General features: G+C 41.3%; 1 protein-coding gene across 1 annotated transcript in view; it reads right to left on the bottom strand.

Moving 5' to 3' along the window:
• Window positions 1–3,089: 3,089 nt before the first annotated feature.
• LOC124282755 (very long-chain specific acyl-CoA dehydrogenase, mitochondrial-like) overlaps window positions 3,090–23,243 on the bottom strand; it is a 36,679-nt gene continuing 16,525 nt past the window's right edge. Inside the window, exons 5-20 of the mRNA XM_046718781.1 lie at window positions 22,870–22,978; window positions 22,294–22,388; window positions 21,549–21,680; window positions 17,608–17,721; window positions 16,820–16,905; window positions 14,509–14,603; window positions 13,598–13,701; window positions 12,928–13,032; window positions 12,397–12,483; window positions 12,189–12,251; window positions 11,379–11,480; window positions 10,108–10,205; window positions 9,179–9,251; window positions 6,640–6,712; window positions 6,087–6,235; window positions 3,090–4,251 (exon numbers count right to left, since the gene is read on the bottom strand). Of these exons, the coding sequence (XP_046574737.1) occupies window positions 6,123–6,235; window positions 6,640–6,712; window positions 9,179–9,251; window positions 10,108–10,205; window positions 11,379–11,480; window positions 12,189–12,251; window positions 12,397–12,483; window positions 12,928–13,032; window positions 13,598–13,701; window positions 14,509–14,603; window positions 16,820–16,905; window positions 17,608–17,721; window positions 21,549–21,680; window positions 22,294–22,388; window positions 22,870–22,978 (1,449 nt within the window). The 3' untranslated portion in view covers window positions 3,090–4,251; window positions 6,087–6,122. The remainder of the gene's footprint in view (window positions 4,252–6,086; window positions 6,236–6,639; window positions 6,713–9,178; window positions 9,252–10,107; window positions 10,206–11,378; window positions 11,481–12,188; window positions 12,252–12,396; window positions 12,484–12,927; window positions 13,033–13,597; window positions 13,702–14,508; window positions 14,604–16,819; window positions 16,906–17,607; window positions 17,722–21,548; window positions 21,681–22,293; window positions 22,389–22,869; window positions 22,979–23,243) is intronic.

The following is a 23,243-nucleotide window of genomic DNA, read 5'->3' as shown; positions in this document are numbered from 1 at the left end:
CAAAATGGACACAAATGATTCTTTATTTTCACCTGGACATGTTTGATCAGAAAACACTTGACTTGCCTGTGCATGCGTTTGTGATGGGAGTCACCAATGGAGCAGAAAACATCTGTTTGCATATCTGTTGTCCACATAATGATAATAATAATAATGGCCATTTATACCGCGCCTTTTCCACAAACTCGTGCATGCTCAAAGTGCTAACACATTATTACCCCGGATAACCCTAGCTCCCTGAGAGGCGCTAGAAGGTTATAGTCACATGACTTGTCCCATCTGGTACCCACTTTCTGCTAAGTGAACAGGGCAAGTTTGAACAAACTCACTTGCCCAAGGTGAGACCACATGTGTCACATGTGCTTCGTTGTGGGGCAGGACCGAAGTCCTAGAAACTCTCAGGAGTCAAGCTGCCAAAATCGGTCACCCATCCAAGGACTCTCCGCGCTCAGCGTTGCTTAACTTCAACTGATTTGTGACCCGAGTTCTATGCACAGGACCACACACCACCATGTGTATGGCCCTGTATCCACATAACCATCAGCTGTCTACAGCATAACCATAGTCTGGATACATAACCCTTGTCAACATAACCCCCATCAGCATACCCGTCCCTTTAATGTGTATAAACATATGTGACAAGGTTGCAACTAGTTACCAGAAAGCATCCACTGGCTGGCGAAATAATCATGAGGAGCATATATGCAAGATATACAGATGTATAGATGCAAGATACATGGATGTATATATTCAAGATAGATAGATATACAAGCAACAATAGATACATCAACAGGGTCAAGAAATTACGTTCAACACAAGACCATTCCCAAACTGTAAAAAGTACATACAAAAGGCACATCATGCTCGATTCTTTACAATTTGCATTGATTGCACTGCAGAGACTCTACAACAACCCTGAGTATTGTATCACAAGATCACATGTACAAGTGTAAAATAACATGCTAGTCCTCATGGTTTAGCATTGATTTTTAACAGGTTTATTTTCAGGCTTTTCTGAAACCTGGCCCCGATTTCTCGAAACAAACTTAAGTCTGAGTTTTGACTTAAGCTCAAATTTTTACTCAAATTTGAGAAAACGCATTTCCCATTGTTGAACTGAAATCGATATCAAACTCAAACATAGTAGACAATTTGACTTCGGTGAATAGAATACTTAAGTTGTTTGGGCTTTTTTATTTTAAAAATGCAGCTGAGTTAAAAGTTCAGCTGTTTCAAATTGTCAAACTCAGTTTGATATTTGAGTATAAACTTGAGTTTGTTTCGAGAATCGGTGCCTGGTCCATGTACCCCATCAAAAAAGTTGACTGTTAAACAAATACTCAAAAGGAGAGTTTGTTTAAAGACTGCTGATCAGAAAACTTGAACTGTTAAAAAAACACACTCCCCATTCACTGTCACTATCAGTGTAATAAGGAAATAATAGGAAGTACAAATAAATTATGTCAAAAAAGTATCTTCACTTAAATAAAAACACAACTACTTATGATGAAACTATCAGAAACTGATTTTCTTTATTCATCATTTTTTAAACAAACATCCATGACACGCCAAACCACCCTTAAAAAGCATAGTCTAAATCGTCAAAGAAGTTAGTAACAAAGTTTTTAGTTTAATATTCAAGGTAATCCAGGTAATTTTCCAGGACACACAAGTGGAATAATGAGTTTATGTATGCCGCTAAAAAGCTTGAAAAGTGGTGAAAGATTCCAGTTCTATCACAGCATGTTAGCTTGATGTGAGAGGAAAGCTCAAAATGATACAGTCTCAGACACATTCCAGGGTATGGCACTGACATACTAAAAGACATCACAGAAAACTGGGCTTCAAGCCCCAATTCAACAGTTCCTTGGGATGCTTTGATGATGCAGCTCAAAACAGCAAATTTCTGCATCTTAGAGTGAGTGAGTGAGTTATATCACTGACTGACTGAGTTTGGTTTTACGCCGCTTTTAGCAATATTCCAGCAACATCATGGCGGGAGATACCAGAAATAGGCTTCACACATTGTACCCATGTGGGGATTCGAACCCGGGCCTTCGGCGTGATGAGCCAACGCTTTAACCATTAGGCTACCCTACCACCCTGTGAGTTATATCAAGGCGGGGGACTATGGAAATGGGCTTCACACATTGTACCCATGTGGGGGAATTGAACCTAGATCTTCGGGGTGACGAGCGAATGCTTAACCACTAGGTTACCCCACCGCCCCTTAGAGTGAGTGAGTGAGTTAAGTTTTACGACGCTTTTAGCAATATTCAAGCAATATCACAGCAGGGGACACCAGAAATGGGTTTCACACATTGTACCCAAGTGGGAATTGAACCCGGGTTCTCGGCTTGATGAGCACATGCTTAACCACTAGGCTACCCCAACGCCCCTTAGAGTGAGTGAGTGAGTGAGTGAGTTAAGTTTTACGCCGCTTTTAGCAATATTCCAGCAATATCACAGCAGGGGACACCAGAAATGGGTTTCACACATTGTACCCATGTGGGAATTGAACCCGGGTTCTCGGCTTGATGAGCACATGCTTAACCACTAGGCTACCCCACTGCCCCTGTGCATCCTTGATCACTAAGCTGTATATAGATGTTGTCATGACATAACGTAACACTTCAATAGCAGGGCTGTAACGATAAATTCACTTATTCTGTGAATCAAATCGTATCTTTTCATGAGTTCAGTTCATTGTTCATGGTTACAAAATCAACTATTTTTTTGTTTTAAAAAGGAGTGTTTTATTTCAATTTGGGTGTTATTTACCTAACCATGATATGCAAAATGGCACATATCCAAACAGGTAGGATAATAGTCAACACTCTTATACATATACTGAGCGACAAAAATAAGGGATCACATGAAAGCACAAGTGTTCCTTTTTTTGTTTCCAGGTTTCTTTACAAGCTATGCTATACAACACTTGTGAAGAAACCTGGAAAAAAAATAAAGGAACACTTGCGCGTTCATGTGATCTCTTATTTTTTCCCTCAGTATATAAGATGTCAGCAATGTGGTCACTAGGCACTGTGAGAAATTAACACTGTTAACCTGGTCGAACTATGTAAATTGTGTTTGCCATATATTACTGTAGATAAGCCTAGGTCCTAACTTGACCCTTAAAATCTGTATCAAAATGGTATGTCTCGAACATAAGCCGACCCCCTTTGTCGGCTACTGGTACCCAACTCGACTAATCGGTATTTATTTATTGTTTCACTAAATATTAAACATAATACATCAGCTGTTGACTTGTCATCGTATTCAAGAATAAATATTGATAATCGTTACCCTATAATCATGATTGTATTTGTCTCCTAGTGTATTTGTTGCAGCCCTTTTAAATAAAGTAAAATATCAAACTAGGCAATAAACCTCAAGCTGTCATTTCATGGCTCAAAAAATCATTTGTAAATAGGAGTAGAATTCCACAAGCATTTCTCAAAGAAACCAGAGATGAGAATACTTTTATAAAAATCTGAACACAAAAACAGACTTAAGCAAAAACCACAAAAATCATTTAATGTTGTTTCATATGTTCGAATGTAAAATCAAGGATTCAATGGACATTGTACCTATTACGATAAATATGTATTAGTTTGATATGTTGAAAATTATGTACAACAAAATATTGTACAAATAGAGTTCATACACACACATCATTCCACATATGCAAATAAACAAACACACAGACACACACACATGCACACACACACACACAATCGTCTTCCCTCCTGGAATGGTATGTACAATATTGATCTGTGGCATAATCTGCAGAGTCATCAATTCAGCTTCATTATCCCAAACGCAACATAAACATGTTAAAACCAAAAATCCAAAATTAACAAATTTTCAAGAAATGGTATGCTTAAATAAATAACAAAACAAACTATCAAAACATTGATTAGGTTATTTCCAAACACAGAACATGGTTAATGTATAATTCTACAGATTGATATTTTCAAGGAAATGTTTCACATATTTTGATAAAATAAACAGAAACAGTTTTTACAAATGTGAAACCTACACTGATGGATGATGGAGCTAAAGTGACAACCAAAAATGGATTAAAAGCAAAATCTTGTCTCGTCCGTCTTGTTACATTCCAAGCGGATGCTGTTGAAAGAGGCCTCCATTGCCAACAACATCTTGTGAGATCTGGGCCAGACTGTCAAAGTTCTGCTTTGACTGTTTGTTACTGCAAGATGCCAAATTGGTCTTGATTCTTTCTGCAGCCTGCAACAGAAAATTACTGGTAAATGAAGCTAATGCATTACATAATAATGTGCATATCTATATTACGAAAAATTCATCAAAGTATGTTTGAAGAGCTACTATCAACCCTGTCAAAGGATCAGTGTGCACTCAATGTTCATTCTCAACATCCTTGGGAATATACAACCCAAGCTCCCTACCAGGTACCCATTTACTGCTAGGTAACCAGATTCCGACCAAAGTCACTTGCCTACTGAAACACCACGTTTGGTGCTTCATAGTGGGGCGGCCCGTGAAGATCCAGGTTAGAACTGATCTTCAGCAACCCATGCTTGCCATAAGAGGTGGCTAATGGGATCGGTGGTCAGGCTCTCTGATTTGGTTGACAAATGTCATTGTATCCCAATTGTGTAGATCGATACTCATGCTGTTGATCACTGGATTGTCTGGTCCAGACTTGATTATTTACAGACCGCCGCCATATAGCTGGAATATTGCGGAAAACTAAACTCACTCACTCATACTGGGGCATCCATGCAACTGCTCTCAGTGACCAGGTTTGCTTAACTTAACCTGATTTGTGCCCTGTGAACCTTGTGACCTGAACACAAGACCTGATGAATGCCAGATAAACAAACACACGAACCACTAAGCTACCTCATCACCCCTTCTGGTCTGAACAAATGAGGAGTGATTTTAGTTTTATGCCGCCTTTAGCAATCTTCCAGCAATATCACGGCAGGGGACTCCAGAAATGGGCTTCACACATTGTACCCATGTGGGGAATCGAACCCGGGTCTTTGGCGTGACGAGCGAACGCTTTAACCACACAGCTACCCCACCACCCTGAACAAATTAGGATGAATGTTCTTGAAAGAATAAAACATTTACTGAATATCAATGCCTGTTTGAGTCATATAGTTCTAATACTCAACTCTCAATGATTTTGTTAATGTTTTTGTTTAATATTCTTGTAAACAATCAAATCTGAACCGGTGATTGATATCAGGAACAACAATCAACACGATGATATGTGTCAACAAAATCAGCAAACCTGATCATCCGATCCCGTTAGTCGCCCCTCATGACAAGCATGGGTTACTGAAGGGTGAGTTGACGAGATTAGTTTTACGCTGCACTCAGCAATATTCCAGCTATATGGCAGCGATCTGTCAATGATCGAGTCTGGACCAGACAAGCCAGTGATCAACATCATGAGCACTGATCTATGCAACTGGGATATGATGACATGTGTCAACCAAGTCAGCAAACCTGACCACCCGATCCCGTTAGTCACCTCTTACAACAAGCATGTGTTGCTGAACACCAATTATACGAGTTACGATCATCTTAGCAGTGCGATTGCTTTGAGGAACAGGGCCCAGGACCCAAACTCTGACATAGTCATAGTGGTACACCACTGATACATCCAGCAGTAGTTTTAACACCGACAACCCAGTCACAGTACAGACTTTGACCCAACCTTGTTTAATCCCAAAAATGCCGATCACCAGGCAGGGTAAAAACAGTACAATCTTTTAGCATCATTGGTACGACAAGGACGGATCAAACCCAGACCCTTCTGCCTCAGTCAGACACTGTCCACTTCACTGAAGTCAGTCAGCCTTAATGTAAGTGGGGCAGTGGGGTAGCCTAGTGGTTAAAGCGTTCGCTCATCATGCTGAAGACCCGGGTTCGATTCCCCACATGGGTACAATGTGTGAAACCCATTTCTGGTGTCCCCCGCAGTGATATTGCTAAAAGTGGCGTAAACTAAACTCACTCACTCACTAGCTTAATGTAAGTAGGAGAAATCAGCCAGACAAAGATGGAATCAGAAAATCATCAAGTCTTACCTCATCACAGAAAACATTCACGATAAGTTTCTCATGTTAGGCGGACTGGTGATGCTCAGTAAGGCTTCGTGAGGCTCGGGACAGTGACGACACCATGCCGTAGATGTCAATGGCAGAGTCTGCAATCCTCTTCAGGACAAACTGTTCATCTGGAACAATGAACAAGAACTTCTGTTTCATTTGTTGTTCAATGCCGACCTCATCCATATTCCAACTTTATGAAGGCATCTTGTAAACCATCAAGTCTAACTTATGAAGACCAATTCTGATGCTAGATTCTCTGGATAAATTGACAAATGACGCATCAATATGTACACGTGAGTATTAATCAAAACACTGTGTGAACACGTGCTTTGCATGAGTATTAATCAAAACACTGTGTGCACACATGCTTTGCATGTGTATTCCAGTATGCAGGGGTGTGATTCCCTGTCAGGACCAAAATTGTTAAAACTGTCCTTGGATTTATTTGGTGCTTAATTAATGCTGATGTATATATATCGGCACAGAAAGGCACCCACTGATCACCATTCTGAAGAATACAACTCCATACCTATAATTTGTTTGTTGAACTTTATGAGCACATCTTCAACTGTTCCTCCAAACTCTTCAATTGCTTTGGCAGTCTGAAAAAAAAGACACAACAATGCATTCAAAAAGGCCTTGTTTCTAATGACTTGGTTCCAAGATTGCCTTAAAAAGTTGCTGAGAATGTTGTGTTGTGTCTTGTAGTTTCATGGTAACTCTAGCCGATGTGTCTTGTAGTGTCATGCCAATAGTAGCCATTGTTTTATCATACTGTCATGGTAACAGTAGCCTCTCTCTTGTACTGTCATGGTAACAGTAGCCATTGTCTTTCATTGCCATGGTAACAGTAGCCACTATGTCTTGTATTGTCATGGTAACAGTTACCACTGTCTGGTATTGTCATGAAAACAGTAGCCACTGTGTCCTGTACTGTCATGGTAATAGTAACCTTTGTGTCTTATACTGTCATGGAAACCGTAGCCCTTGTTTTCCATTGTCATGGTAACAGCAGCTATTGTTTCTTGTACTGTCATGGTAACCGTAGCCATTGTCTTCCATTGTCATGGCAACAGCAGCCATTGTTTCTTGTACTGTCATGGTAACCGTAGCAATTGTCTTCTGTTGTCATGTATGATCATGGTAACAGTAGCCACTGTGTCTTATAATGTTATAACAGAAGCCATTGTTTTTGTATGATCATGGTAACAGTAGCCACTGTGTCTTATAATGTTATAACAGAAGCCATTGTTTCTTGTATGATCATGGTAACAGTAGCCACTGTGTCTTATAATGTTATAACAGAAGCCATTGTTTCTTGTATGATCATGGTAACAGTAGCCACTGTGTCTTATAATGTTATAACAGAAGCCATTGTTTCTTGTATGATCATGGTAACAGTAGCCACTGTGTCTTATAATGTTATGATAACAGAAGCCATTGTTTCTTGTATGATCATGGTAACAGTAGCCACTGTGTCTTATACAGTCATAACAAGAGGACAAAGTCATCAATATCCCCCGCAATGGCAAAATACTCTTCATGATTATGTCTACGAGTTATGATTATGTCAAATATTTAGGTGTGAATATAGAAAAGTGGAAGGAGAGTATTGAAAGGTTTTGAAAGTTTCTGCTCCAGAAAGGAGCACTATCACCAATTTCAGTCTAAGTCGAACTTGTTGCCATGGAAACACCAAAAATATTTTATTCAGAATGCCAAAACTACCAAAAGGCACCAGTACACCACCAGATGTATCTATGTGCCAAGTTTGATGAAGAAATATTGAATGGTTTTAGAGTTCTGCTCCGGAAAAGAGCACTACCACCAATTTCAGTCAAAGTCGAACTTGTTGCCATGAAAACGCCAAAAATATTTTATTCAGAATTCCAAAACTACCAAAAGGCACCAGTACACCACCAGATGTATCTATGTGCCAAGTTTGATGAAGAAATATTTAACGGTTTTAGAGTTCTGATCCGGAAAAGAGCACTATCACCAATTTCAGTCAAAGTCGAACTTGTTGCCATGAAAACACCAAAAATATTTTATTCAGAATTCTAAAACTTTTAAAAGGCACCAGTGCACCACCAGATCTATCTATGTTCCAAGTTTGGTGAAGAAATATTTAATGGTTTTAGAGTTCTGCTCCGGAAACGAGCACAACCACCAATTTCAGTCAAAGTCGAACTTGTTGCCATGGAAACGCCAAAAAATATTTTATTCAGAATTCCAAAACTACCAAAAGGCACCAGTACACCACCAGATCTATGTATGTGCCAAGTTTGGTGATGAAATAGTGAACGGTTTTAGAGTTCAGCTCCGGAAAAGAGCACTACCACTAATTTCAGTTTTAGTCAAACTTGTTGCCATGGAAACACCAAAAATATTTTATTCAGAATTCCAAAACTACCAAAAGGCACCAGTACACCACCAGATCTATCTATGTGCCAAGTTTGGTGAAGAAATGATGAATGGTTTTAGAGTTCAGCTCCGGAAAAGAGCACAACCACCAATTTCAGTCTAAGTCAAACTTGTTGCCATGGAAACGCCAAAATTTTTTTTTCAGAAATCCCAAACTACCAAAAGGCACCAGTTCACCACCAGATCTATCTATGTGCCAAGTTTGGTGAAGAAACATTGAAGGGTTCTAGAGTTATGCTCCGGAAAAGACAAATGTGCACGGACGGACGCACGGACGGAGTCCATTTTAATACGCTTTGCGGGGGATAATAACAGCAGCCATTGTTTCTTGTATGATCATGTTAACAATAGCCATTGTGTCTTATAATGTCATGGTAATAGCAGCTGTTGTTTCTTGTATGATCATGGTAACAGTAGCCACTGTGTCTTGTGCTGTGATGGTAACAGCAGCCATTGTTTCTTGTATGATCATGGTAACAGTAGCCACTGTGTCTTATAATGTCATGGTAATAGCAGCCATTGTTTCCTGTATTGTCATAGTAACAGTAGCCAATGTCTCTTTTACTGTCATGTAACAGTAGCAGCTGTTTGTTATCATATATGCAACTTGTTATGAACTTGCTAACATCTGACCAAGGACTCACCTTATTCCCTGCATCCTGCAGCTCGGGGTGGACAAACTCACTGAGGGACTGACCAGAGCCCATGCCTACCATTCTGAAGGAGGAAAAATTCAATTCTCATGAAATGTGTATAATTTCAAATACATTCGGTCATTTGTGTTGCATTTTGACAGCGTCAGCAGTATTCCAGCTGTATCTTTTATGGATGTAATTAACCAGGCGTTGGGCTGGTTACTGAAAGAATGTATTGCACCCTATCCCTTTATGCATGATGTCAAGCATTTGGAGAGTCACAGAGGGTGATTACTGGATCAACATTCAATAGCCAAAGGGCATGTCAAGCATTGTCCTACAGTCTAAATGGTGATGATGTAATGTCCATCACTGTTTGCCCCTAATGTTATGTATTCGCATAAGGATTTCCCACTACCAATGTCTTTTCCATTTTCCAAAGCCATGGTATCTGTGAGGCAGGGAATGTGTTTTCTTCGATCAGCTTGAAAAAATACATTGTCTGGACTTTGCGGCTCCATTTTGTTTGATTTGTTGTTTAATGTCGCACTCAGCAATATTCCAGCTATGTGGCAGCAGTATGTAAATAATTGAGTCTGGACATACAATCCAGTGATCAACATCATGAGCATGGATCAACAAAACTGGGATACGATGACATGTGTCAGCGAGTCTGACAACCCGATCCCGTTAGTTGCTGTTTATGGTAAGCATGGATTGCCAGTGCCCAATTTTAACCCCGCCATTTTGTTTGAACTGAATGCAAGTGATATGAAGGAGGAAATTGACTGGTAACAGGAGTGACACAGGCATAAAATTCATAACAACCACTGGTGGCGCTACGGCAGAGCCTTGAAATTCCAGCGTAATTTGGGAAACACGGAAACTGGACTTGTGTCGTCAGTTAACTCCCTTGCCTCAGAAACATGCAGGGTTACCTCTTGGCTCTCTTGGACCCCATGTTCAAGAGTACTCCAACATTAGCTGCCGGATTCTTCAGTGCTTTCTGTACCTCCTTCAGCTGACCTCCGGCATACTGAAGGTCAAGGTTAAAGGTCAAGGTCAAAGGTCAAGGTCACACTTCATCGGAATGATATCTAGGTCAGTCAGCCAATCATAACAGTCATCTTTAAGGTGCAATGCAAGCAGTGGAACAGGACCATTATTAACTGTTTGTACAGAATTCTACTTATCCAGCTTATATTTGTCTACTATTCAGCTATTCCACCAATCCACCTTTGTTGGTCCACTATTTAAAAATTCCCCTAGTGCACCATTGCCTAAATTCAGGAATTCAGGTTATCAATCTTAGATGATCCACACATCCAGGGTGCTACTCATTAAATGTGTGTAACACGTTATACTTGGGATTACACTTTGTCAATAAAGAACAGATTCTAGTACTTTTGTTGGGTTGAGTCCAATGCAGGATTCAACCCTTAGAATGAGGCACCTAATCGCCAGCACACAAAGTCAGCTGTCTAACCCACTCAGTCACCGCAACTTCCACAATACTGCAAGAAGCCAACAAAAGTATCTGTACTTTAATGAGAAAGTGTAATCTCAAATATAACATATTACATTTTACCACTTCCTAAATGGCATTGTATATTCAATAAATGTGTGATTTTACCATTTCCATCACAACATGTGATTAAACCAGCCCATTGTCCTGAAACATGTGTGAGTGAATTTAGTTTTATGCCACACTCAGCAATATTCCAGCTATGTGGCGGCGGTCTGTAAATAATCAAATCTGGATCTGACAATCTAGTGATCAGCAGCATGAGGATCGATCTATGCAATTGGGAACCGATGAAATGCGGCAACCCAGTCAGCAAGCCTGACCACCCGATCCCGTTAGTCACCTCTTCCGACAAGCATGGGTTACTGAAGATAAATTATAACCCAGATCTTAACGGGTGTCATTGAAACATGACTGCGTCTTATGGAAAAGACAGAACTGCAAGCTATATGAAAGAGGATGAGTACGCTGGGGACGTTTGATCAAGTCACACTGGACTAGGTAGTTGTGGTAGTTTTAAAGCTATGGTCTATGTTGGACATCTTGGTGATGACTGGGATGTGTTGGGGTGAAGTGTTTTGGAAGCTGTAAACCTGTTCTAGGATAGGTCAGGTGAGTGGCTGCAGCTGCACAACACATAACGTCTGTCTCACAGCTGCAAGAAAGTCGCTGTGAGACCCTCACCTGAATTCCTGTCAGTGATACGAAGAGACGAAGGATGTCATTAGTTCCCTCGAAGATGCGGAAGATACGAAGGTCTCGCATCACTCTCTCTAGCCCGCAGTCCTGAAACATATATATTTCTCAGGAGACTGCAGGTAAAGAAATGAAATGTTGTTATGAATAAATCCAGTCACAATATCTCAAACATTTCCTGCACTGTTGGTGATAATGTGGGTTACAAAAGGCCATGCATGGTCTTCCTGGTATACTGCAATATGCTTTTCAAATGATACTTGAAATTGTTCTAAGTGTTATGCAGAGTATGTAATTTTTTGAATAAAATTGATAGTTTATACTTATCCTGACTCATGCTTCACAAATTCACAAATGCTTCCCTTTGTAAATGTCAGAATAAATGGCAAAAACTCAGAGCAATTTTTCACCAAAAGTGAGTTTTATGCCGCTTTTAGTAAAATTCCAGCAATATCATGGCGAGGGACACTAGAAATGGGCTTCACATATTGTACCCATGTGGGGAATCGAACCTGGGTCTTTGGCGTAACGAGTGAATGCTTTAACCACTAGGCTACCCACCGCTCCAAAAGACATGGTGACCTTGACATTGACATTGTAACATTTACTTTGGCATACCTGCAGCAGACAGGATCTACATGTAAAATTGGTGCCGATCACTGTCAAACACTTTAGCTCAAAATATATTGGAATGCGTATCGTCATATTTAAAATGTATCACCAATTTTTGGTCAATACATAGCTCCAGCCATCGTCAGATCTCTTCCTTAGTGGTGATCATCATGACTGTTTTCTTACCCTCATAAATCCCATTCCTCCCAGGACTTGTATAGCTTCATCTGCACAGAACCACGCCCCTTCCTGAAACAGTTGTCATGGTTACAAATGTCATGGTTACAAGTATTCTTTATTATCAGTGATTTGGTCCCATTAGTTTTTTCTACAAGTGAAAGACGATTTGATACCAAACTTCCTGTATATACAGATAGAATGTATGTATACGTACGGAGGCAAAAATCTTGCTGATGGCAGCCTCAATCTGAAACTCTGTGGAACCCTGGTCCATGTTTGCAGACACCATGTATGCCATTGACTGTGGAACAAACAAACATACATATCACAAGGAACATCACTGTATATCTTTTGTTTGGTTACGTTTATTTAACACTGCACTCAGCATTATTCCAGCTATATGGAGGTCTGTAAATAATCGATCTTGATCAGACAATCCAGTGATCAACATCATGAGCATCGATCTATGCATTTGGGATACGATGACATGTGTCAACCAAGCCAGCGAGCCTGACCACCCCATTCCAAGGAGTCGCCTCTTACGACAAGCATGAAGATCAATTCTAACCCGGATCTTCACGGGTACACTGTGTATCTATCTCTATAGATGAGAATTATAATTTTGATACTGCAATAGAGCTGGTTCTTGCTCACAATATGCAGATCGATAACTGGAGATAAGTAATTGATAAATAGAAGTCCCTACCCCATAAGATCCTACCGGGTACCCATTTTCAAGTCTCACCTCGGTGACATACTGCATCATGGTCATACGGGCAATCTTCTCCTGGATAGCTCCATACGAGTCGATCCTCTTGCCGAACTGAGTTCTCTGGGAGGCATGCTCCACCTGTAACCAACAGACAGAAGACACTGCATTAACACTGCATGCATTGATTGTGCGGGACCAAGTCCAACAAAGCCTCTGCAAAGCCTTATTCCCCAAATAAGGCTTTGATCGGCTCTTGCTATACTATACTACATCTGGCATGAGGCAGGAGAGCCAAGGTGATGCATGCATGGTAAAGTAACTGCAAGAAATTGCAAGTCTTTAATTATGTTACTTTGAATCCACAAGCTAGTTTTGTTTGCAGGGCATTGGCGAGGTGAGGTGAGGTGAGAGGTGAGGTGAGGTGAAATTGGGTTTAACGTGGTATTTCGCTCATAGTAACCCAGAAATGAAACTGGTTTCATAGTGCCAGCCCACTGAGATACTATGCCGCATTGAAGCATGAATACCCCACTCAGACACATTATACTGACTCCGAGCCGACCAGTCCTTGTTGTACCCATTAATGCCGAGTGCCAGGCAGGGACCAATAAGTACCATATTTTGACGTCTTCTGGTATGATGCGGTCGGGGATTGGCAACATTCAGGGAATGTTTTGTTTGTTTTCTACATGTCAGCACTCACCGCTTTGTGGATGCAGTATCTCATGGTGCCAGAGAGGGCTGCAGCCATCCCGAACCGCCCGTTGTTCAGGATGTTCATGGCGACCTTGAACCCTCCACCTTCACCTGTCAGACACAGATGAAGAGGCACATTCAGATACAGACACATTCAGACAGAAATAGATTCAGAAATGTTTAGACAAAGATTACGATGGATAGATTCAGAAAGGGACAGACAGACAATTCAATTCATAGATAGAGGAATAAACACAGATAGACACAGATTCAACCATGGATTCATCGACACAGAAACAGATACAGACACAGACAGACACAGATTCCGACAGATTCTAGCACAGATACATTCAGAAACAGACTCAGACACATGTCCAGACATTGATGCTGACCCAGATGGTTCAGATTCACACAGATTCCAACACAGATTCATATGCAGACCCAGGCAATGATTAAAATACAAACAGACACTGATTCAGACATTTAAAGACTCTGACCAGGACGGGTTAATTTCAACACGGACTGCAAGATTCTCAAATTCACCTGCACGATGTCGGGTTAAAATTTAGACATGTATATGAAGATATTCATCATATTTCAGGATAATAGATCATTATTAAACATAAATGATGAATCCCAATTAGATGATAAACTACATCGCTTGTCAAACCTAAATTATTTGCAGGCAGGTAAATTTTAGACAGGGCTGGCAAGTTTTACATCTAACCAAGTGGCAGAATGTTTTGGGATTTTCATACCCTGCTCTGACTCCAACACAGAAAGAGACACATGATCAAACTCAACAAACCCATCAAAGGTTATCTCCACAATACTTTCAAAGTAACAGGATGGTTGGTCCCCAACTCAGGATAGCACCAGTTACCATGGTTACAAGATTCAGCCGTCGTCATGACTTACCTCCCAGGACACAATCTGCTGGGACCTTGACATCCTCGAAGTAAACTTCAGCAGTGTTGGAGGCCTTGATGCCCATCTTCTTCTCCGGGGGGCCACTGAAACAAACAAACAGTCATCCATGCACAACATTAATTCTAACAAGCAAGTTATCCAATCAAACTTAAAAAGTTAGAACGTGAAGGTTGTAGTTAAAGATGACTGACTGACTGACTGACTGAGTTAGTCCAATTTTAGCAAACTCCAGCAAAAGGGGAACCAGAAATGGGCTTCACACATTGTACCCATGTGGGTCACGCTTTAACCACTACTAGGCTACCCCAATCCCAGTTTAAGATGAAGTTAAATGTCAAGAAAGAACATGACCAGTCAATTTTGCTCTGTAGTTGTTCAAACACAAATATTTTCAAGACTCACTTTGACCTTGACATGAATGTCATGGTAGTAATAAAGAAACTGCTTATCAAAAAATATATTCAAGAGAAGTATGCAAAAAGAAACCCAGTAATGTAATAAAGAAACTGCATGCTGAAATCTTCGGGTGTCGCGGTGACATTCAAGAGAAAATCGACTCTTGAAAGTCTATGAAGAAAACCCAGTGAATGATTCTTGAGGTATCACGCTGACAAGCTTAACATGCAGGTTAACATGCTGAAATCTTCTAAGTGTTGCTGTGACCTTGAAAATTAAGTGAAGGTCACCAGAATGAACTGGGCCCTGCTCCTGCCCTACATAAATCTAGGTGTCGAATATTAAGAAAATCCAGTGAACGTTTTTTGAGATATCACGCTGACAAGGGTAAAACGTTAAAGTCCCCTTGTGACCTTGAAATGATGGTCAAGGTCACCAAACCTGACTGGGACCTTTCTCATATTGTGATGAACCTAGGTACAAAATATTATTATAGGATATTTATATAGCGCACATATCCCGGCAACTAGTCCATGCTCAAGGCGCTGGTATTTTTTCCCTCGATCATTGGATGTCAATCTCAACGGCACATCATATTATCAATCTCAACTCCCTAGGGAGTATACAACTCTTGCAGCCACAAGGCGCACCGAGTTATTGTGGCTTTCTCATCCTAACGGGGTACCCATTCACAGCTTTGTGGACTGGGACACATAGTCACAGTACTTTGTCCAAGTTCACTGCACGTTGCATTAGCATAAGAAATATGAAAAGAATCTAGTCAACGGTTCTTCAGATATTCCAATTCGTACGGACGGGTGGAGCCAAATACTATATATACTATAAATACTGAAGAAAATATGAATACATTTGACAATTTAACCAGGCCTTTTTCTTCCAATTAAATTAACTGCGAATGATGCTTTTCAATAAAATTTGATGATTTTTTACTTTAAAGAGAGAAAAAAAAATCAGGATTAGTGCTCAAAATTAGGATTTGCCTGATGTGAATACAGATTCTGACATCAGTTCACAGAATTAGAAATAGACACCGATTCTGACAGATTCTAGGACAGACAGATTCAAAACGACACAAAGAAATATCATACAGTTTCTGAGTAATATTCCAGGAACAAACCTACCCTCATTTGAGAGTAAGTACAACTTGTTGCCATGGAAACACAATACAAAATCAGAAATTCTTGAATGCAAAGAAGCAACAGTACAACTTGACATCTGATAAAAGTTTCATTAAGAAATACTGGAGGCTTGCAAATTATGAACTGGAAATGAAAACCTGTTTGTAAGCCTGTTTCTACACAAAAATTTCGTAAAAAATCCCAGACACCCCCAGAATAAAACACTGTTAGTTCCTTAGGATCTATTTCCTGAAGTGACAGAAGATCCAAACCTAACAAAGTCTATGTTAAAACCTGTGAAGATCAGGGTTAGAATTGATCTTCAGCAACCCATGCTTGTCGTAAGAGGAGACTAATGGGATTGGGGTGTCAGGCTTGCTGACTTGGTTGACATATGTCATCATATCCCAATTGTATAGATCAATGCTCATGCTGTTTATCACTGGATTGTTTGGTCCAGAGTCGATTATTAACAGACTGCTGCCATATAGCTGTAATATTGCTAAGTGAGGCATAAAACTATAATTCACTCACTATGTCAAAATAGTCCAACCAGCTGCTTAGTGAAACAAGACCAAGGACCATTCTTCTAGACTTGGGATGATGGGGTAGCCTAGTGGTTAGAGCATTCGCTTATCATGCCAAAGACCCGGGTTTGATTCCCACATGGGTACAATGTGTGAAGATCATCTCTGGTGTTCCCGCTGTGATATTGCTGGAATATTGCTAAAAAATAAACTCACTCACTGCTCTTGTAGACTTACTTTGACACCCCACCAAAGCTCCTCTCCACAATGAATGCAGTGACCTTGTCCTTGGTAACGCCTGTCTTAGGGTCTGTCACAGGAGTCTGAAGGTCAAGTGAAGGTCATTATATCACTATATCGTCATGGACAAGTAAGAAAGAGTTGACCCGAGTTGAGTTGATTCAGGTTCATGCAGCAACACTTATCCAGAAAGAATAACTAATGATCCGCTACAGTTGATTTATGACTGACTGAGTTTGGTTTTAGGCTTTTAGCAATATTCCAGCAACATCACGGGGGGACAATTATGGGCTTCACACTTGTACACATGTGGGGATTCGAACCCGGTCTTCATGACGATCCAACGCTTTAATTACTACAGCTGATTATGAGTAAAAGTTGGTTGGTTTGTTGTTTAATGCCACACTCAGCAATATTCCAGCTATATGGCAGCAGCCTGTATATAATCGAGTCTGGACCAGACAATCCAGTGATCAACAGCATGAGCATGGATCTACACCACTGGGATACGACGACATGTGTCAACCCAGTCAGCGAGCCTGACCACCCGATATCATTAGTCTCTCTTTTCGACAAGAATAGGTTGCTGAAGATCAATTGTAACCCAGGTTCGATTGTCCACATGGGTGCAATGTGTGAAGGCCATTTCTGATGTCCCCCCGCCGTGATATTGCTAGAATATTGCTGAAAGCGGCGTAACACTAAACTCACTAACTCACTGTAACCTCACAAATATCTTTAGGAAATTTATAACATGAAATCAATATTATATAAATGATGTCTACCTGGGCAAAGACAGTAAAGATTTCTGCCAGGCCACCATTACTGATCCAGATCTTGCTGCCATTGAGAATATAGTGTTTGCCATCTGCAGTGGGCACAGCTCTCGTCTTGATGGACTGAAACATACAATGTATATGATGTATGCAATTTTAGTAAAATCTAAATATTTTTTATATTTGTATACTTATCCTGCACTACTTACTTCATGCACTTATTGCTTACGACACGAAACATGGCTGTGCCAGACGATTGATGTTGAAAGCGTAGACTGTGATCACTTCCTGGTCTCGGGTAAACATCCGTCTGTGCATGCATCACCGGAAGGTGACGTCAGCCACCTCTGATTATTGCCATAAATCCCACAGATGAAAACAAAGGTGGGAGGTAGCTGAAAGCGCAGGGTGGGCCCTTATCATAAGTAGTGCAGGATAAGTATACAAATATAAAAGATATTTAGATTTTACTATATTTTTAACTAATCCTGCACTACTTACTTCCTGCACATTTATCGGACAGGCAGGATGGAGGGTGTGTCATCTGTGGGGATTGCCTCGCAAGGTAAACAAAGACAGCTTGGTCAATGTTATCAAGTGCGCCTCGGTGGTGGAAAACCGTCGTCGCACCTAGATCAGACAGCGAGTGACAATCAGGCAGTGGTAATAGGCATATAAGACACGTAGTCTTAAATGGAATATACCAGACGATTTTGAAAGCGTTGTTAGCTTTAGGGAAATGTAGTAAAAAGCAGCGACTCGGGTTAACCCAAGCGTTACTCCTTAACTGACACACCCATTTGTTCTCCTGGAACAACTCTTTTCCCATACGGCGTCGGCGTGCTTCATGGGAACAAAAAAGCATGGTGGAAGGTATCTTCATTGCACCTGGCAGAATAGTCAACAGACAGTGACTATCGCTCAGTGGTAATTCGCATATAAGACATGTAGGCTTAAATGAAAAAGACCACGCGATTATTAAAGCGAGATTAGCTTTAGGGAAATGCAGTAAAAAGCAGTGACTTGAGTTTTTGAAGTGTTGCTCCTTAAGTAACACACCCAGTTGTTTCCCTCGAAACAACTCTTTTCCCACACAGCGACATCATGCCTCGTGGGAAGAAATATCATGAACGAAGACACCTTCGATCGTGGAATCTGGAAGACTGGTCGACAGAGAGCCTCAGAGGGATTACATCTCAGTGGTCATTCGCATATAAGCCATGTACGCTTAAATGGAAAAGGACACACGATTTTTAAAGCGTTATCAGCTTTAGGGAATGAAGTAAGAAGCATGGACCTGAGTCTATCCAAGTGTTACTCCTTAACTGACATACCAAGTTGTTTTGTTCAAAACAACTCATTCCCCACACGACATCCCCACACGACATCGTCGTGCTTCATTGCGAACAACAATGTAGGATGTGATATCCTTAGGGTATTGTCGAGGTGCTGGTCTGGCACCAATGGTCCGAAGCGTTGGAGTCATATGGTGTGGATACTGATTGGGGAAGACTGTGTCTGACTTCTAGAAACACTCTTGCATTATCGATGCCACTGTACAGTTACAGTGAAGAGCCATAGTAGAGGCCAGCCGCATTATACGCATGAATGAAGGAAGTCCTTATCCACAAAACACTCAGGGTTTTGTTTACATGCCTCTGACGGCTTTAGGTCGCTTAACGTACAAACTGAGTACACCAGCTGAACACAGGAATGTCTTCACGCCGACAACAGACAATAAGGGCAAAATAGAGCACCATTGATCATTTCGCCCTAGCTGGCAACGAGTGTGTAGTGATGAAATCCCCATAAAATACCCAGAGGTACAGAACCATGACTGCGTCGTTCAAACTGGATCCAATTAACACCAAGCGCACCAAACGCATGACCCTTGTCGCTATTGTGTGCAAGTCTGCTATGTTCGCTGAAAAAGCCGGTACAACAACGCTGGAGGGAGTCCAGGACCATGTTGAGAGTCCTAGGGGTGGTTGAAAAGCCGACAAGACGCTGGAGTGGCAGCTGAGTATGATGGTATAGGCGTTGGATCAGGCGAGTTTATACAGCTGGTAGTGCCATACAGGCGCTATATCTGGTAGAAAAAACGGACAGGCGCTGGAGTGAGTAGGCACCGTTTTATAGGCTCTATATCTGGTGGAACTGCCGGACAGGCGCTGGAGTGAGCAAGTGAGTATGGTGTTATAAGCGCCATACAAGCGCTGGATCTGGTGGAAATGCCATACAGGCTCTGGAGTGAGTAAGTATGGTTTACAGGCACCGTACAGGCACTGGATCAGGAAGACCATAAATTTGCTGTAGTCAGGACCGAAGTTGGAACAGGTAGGTATGGCGACGGAGATGCCGACACCAACTGCTGAACGCCGAGGTCGTAGACGATGTGGTAGATGCGCCGTACAGGCGCTGCAGTCCCTGCTAACTAAGTCAAGTGTGGAATGGAATGTCGAAACATCCAGTGACTGCTGAGCATGCGGCGCATGGGTCTTAGGCGTCAGGAGTATGACGCCTGCCATGGAAACTCTGAAAACAGCAACCTGGAGAATGGAGACGGAGCGCCAGACGCCCAGGAGTTAGTGGACATCAGTGGTGTGACAAGTATCTGGGTGCTTGCCATAGGCGACGTCGGTGTTGGACCTCGCGCTTCATAGACGGAAAATAGGTGTTAAGATGATATATTAAGAAAGCGCAACAAGCACATTCATTCATGTGAAAAACGGGGAAAAACACGGAAAAGTGCAATTCAAACAGTATGAATGAAGGCACTTATGAGATACCCCTTACAAACTATACAGCGTGTGCCGTATAGAAACTGCAACATAGCAGAAACCCCCAGCAAACACACGGTGAAAAACATTACAATAGTAATGAGGAACAGACGGAGAAACAGCATAATTGAGAACAAGCGTCTCACAAATACTGACAAAAACTGGAGACCAGAATTAAGGCTTAATATACGATAATAGTATAACAAATAAGCATGAGCCAAGAACAAGCCACTATGAATACATCGGGCTTCACGTGGTTCTGAATGGCCTAAGTGACCGATAATAGTGCGATGAAAAACTATGGTGTTTAACACAAAACACCATCACTATAACAGTACTACATAAAAGAAACAGAAGGGTAATACCTACACCCTCTGAGAACACAAAGGAAAACATCCAAAAGTCGGCTTTATTATCAATAAACACAATACATAGGATACAAATCAGTCAAGCTGGCAAAACCACACGCCTCGCGAGGCGCGGTGAAAAGCAATAATCTGAGGTGGCTGACGTCAACTTCCGGTCATGTGTGCGCAGACGGATGTTTACCAGAAGTGATCACAGTCTACGCTTTCAAAATCAATCGCCTGGCACAGCCACGTTTCGAGTCGTAAGCAATAAGTGCAGGAAGTAAGAAGTGCAGGATTAGTTAAAAATTAAATGACTTTCATGATACACTGCCAATTTCTTATAACAGCAAAAGCAACAAGTGCATATTCATTATACAGGTCAAAGAAACAGTGTTCACTAGATTTTCTTTCTCAGCTCCCCGGGGAGTATTCAACCCAGGCTGCCTGTAATGTTCAACCAAAACAATGCTCAAAGCGCATCATTATTATACTGGTCCAGGCTGCCTTTTTTAGGTGCTGGAAGGCCGACAGTCACATTACATCTTACTTATGGTGGGGTAGCCTAGTGGTTAAAGCGTTTGCTCATCATGATGAAGACCCTGGTTCGATTCCCCACATGGATACAATGTGTGAAGCCCATTTCCATTTCCCCCACCGTGATATTGCTGGAATATTGCTAAAAGTGGCAGAAAACCCAACTCACTCACTCACTTATGGGTTTCAAACAGTTACTGACCAAAGTAACACCATAAATACTATAACGTGTTTCAGTGTGGAAAATTGACCCTCAGTTGGGAGTAATGTTGCCATGGCTACTCACACTGGCATCGGATCCACTGGCTGGCTCCGTCAGACAGAAGGCTGCTACCGTCTCCCCTGATGCTAACTTTGGCAGGTACTTCTTTTTCTGTTCTGGGTTGCCGAACAACAGAATACCTTTGAACCCAATAGACTGAAAACAACAGAAACAGTTGATGTACTAGGTTGTCATGGATACCAATAGATTGAACACTGAGAGAGATGATAAACTAGGTTGTCTTGGGTATCTACAAATTGAAAACAGAGACAATTGATAGAAAGGTTGCCATGGATACCAACAGATTGAAAACAGAAATACTTAATGAACTAGGTTGTCATCACTACCAACAGATGGAAAACAGAGACAGCTGATGAACCATGTTGTCCTGGATACCAACAGATAGAAAACAACAGAAACACTTGATAAACTAGGTTGCCATGGATACCAACAGATTGAAAACTGAGCCAGGTTGTCATGGACACCACATTAAATGCTTTCCTCACATGGCATAAATTAAACCTATGCAAATAAAAATTTCAGTTTCAAATGTTCTGCTATATTTCTCTCCAGCTATTCAACAGCATGTACATAATCAAGTCAGAAAGAATCAAACTAGTAACTGATGTCATGAGCAACAACCCACACCACTGAGTCATCAAAGTGACCATTTCCAGAGGGAGTAGTTTCCCTTTGGGATTCATCAGCTTGTTAATTAACCACTGTCAACACGGTCATTTTATTATGAAAATATGTAAATAATTCTGACCTGATGTGCCCCGAGTGTGATGCCGACGCCCAGGTCATGTGCTCCGACTATCTCCACCAGGCGGGCATACTGTGTGTTACACAGTCCCAGCCCACCTGAAACAGTGAGTGAGTGAGTGAGTATGGGCGAGTGAGTATGGATGGGTGAGCGAGTATGGGCAAGTGAGTATGGGTGAGTGAGTGAGTATGGGTGAGTGAGTGAGTATGGGTGAGTGAGTGAGTATGGATGGGTGAGTGAGTATGAGTGAGAATGGGTGAGTGAGTGAGTGAGTATGGGCGAGTGAGTGAGTATGGGTGAGCGATTGAGTGAGTATGGGTGAGTGAGTGAGTATGGGTGAGTGAGTATGGGTGAGTGAGTGAGTAGGGTGGTTGAGTGAGTATGAGTGGTTGAGTGAGTATGGGTGGGTGAGTGAGTATGGGTGAGTGAGTGAGTATGGGTGAGTGAGTGAGTGAGTATGGGTGGGTGAGTGAGTATGGGTAAGTGAGTGCACTGGCTATCCTTCATTTGGGACAAAAAGAAACTTCACGTAACTATTATCTTTTAAACAGTCAATATATTCAAAGAAACTTGACTTACCATGGTCGACAGGAACTTGCAGTCCAAAGGCACCGAGTTCCTTCAAGCCCTCTAATGTTGGGTCGTCTACCTTCTCAATGGAGTCGTTCTTCAAGGCATCATTTACTTCCTGAGAATTAATACAAAATAAACTCCCATGATTTATACCTTGAATCGAAATATGAATTTGTCAGTAATATGAGTATAGTCCTCAAAATCAAAGATTTTAACTTACAATATTATTAGATTTTTAATAATGAAAGTGCAATTCAAATGGAAATTTCAATCACCTAAACAACCAAAATAGCTGCAAAATCAAGGCTTTCATCATCATCATCATCTCATCATCATCATCTTACGCCTCCGTGGTGTAGTGGTTAGAGCGTCCGCCCGGA

This window comes from Haliotis rubra, unplaced genomic scaffold (assembly GCF_003918875.1).
Source record: "Haliotis rubra isolate DU_JTF1 unplaced genomic scaffold, ASM391887v1 Scf302, whole genome shotgun sequence".
In the NCBI taxonomy this organism is placed as follows: Eukaryota; Metazoa; Mollusca; class Gastropoda; order Lepetellida; family Haliotidae; genus Haliotis; species Haliotis rubra.
This window is presented reverse-complemented; position numbering and strand designations above follow the sequence as displayed.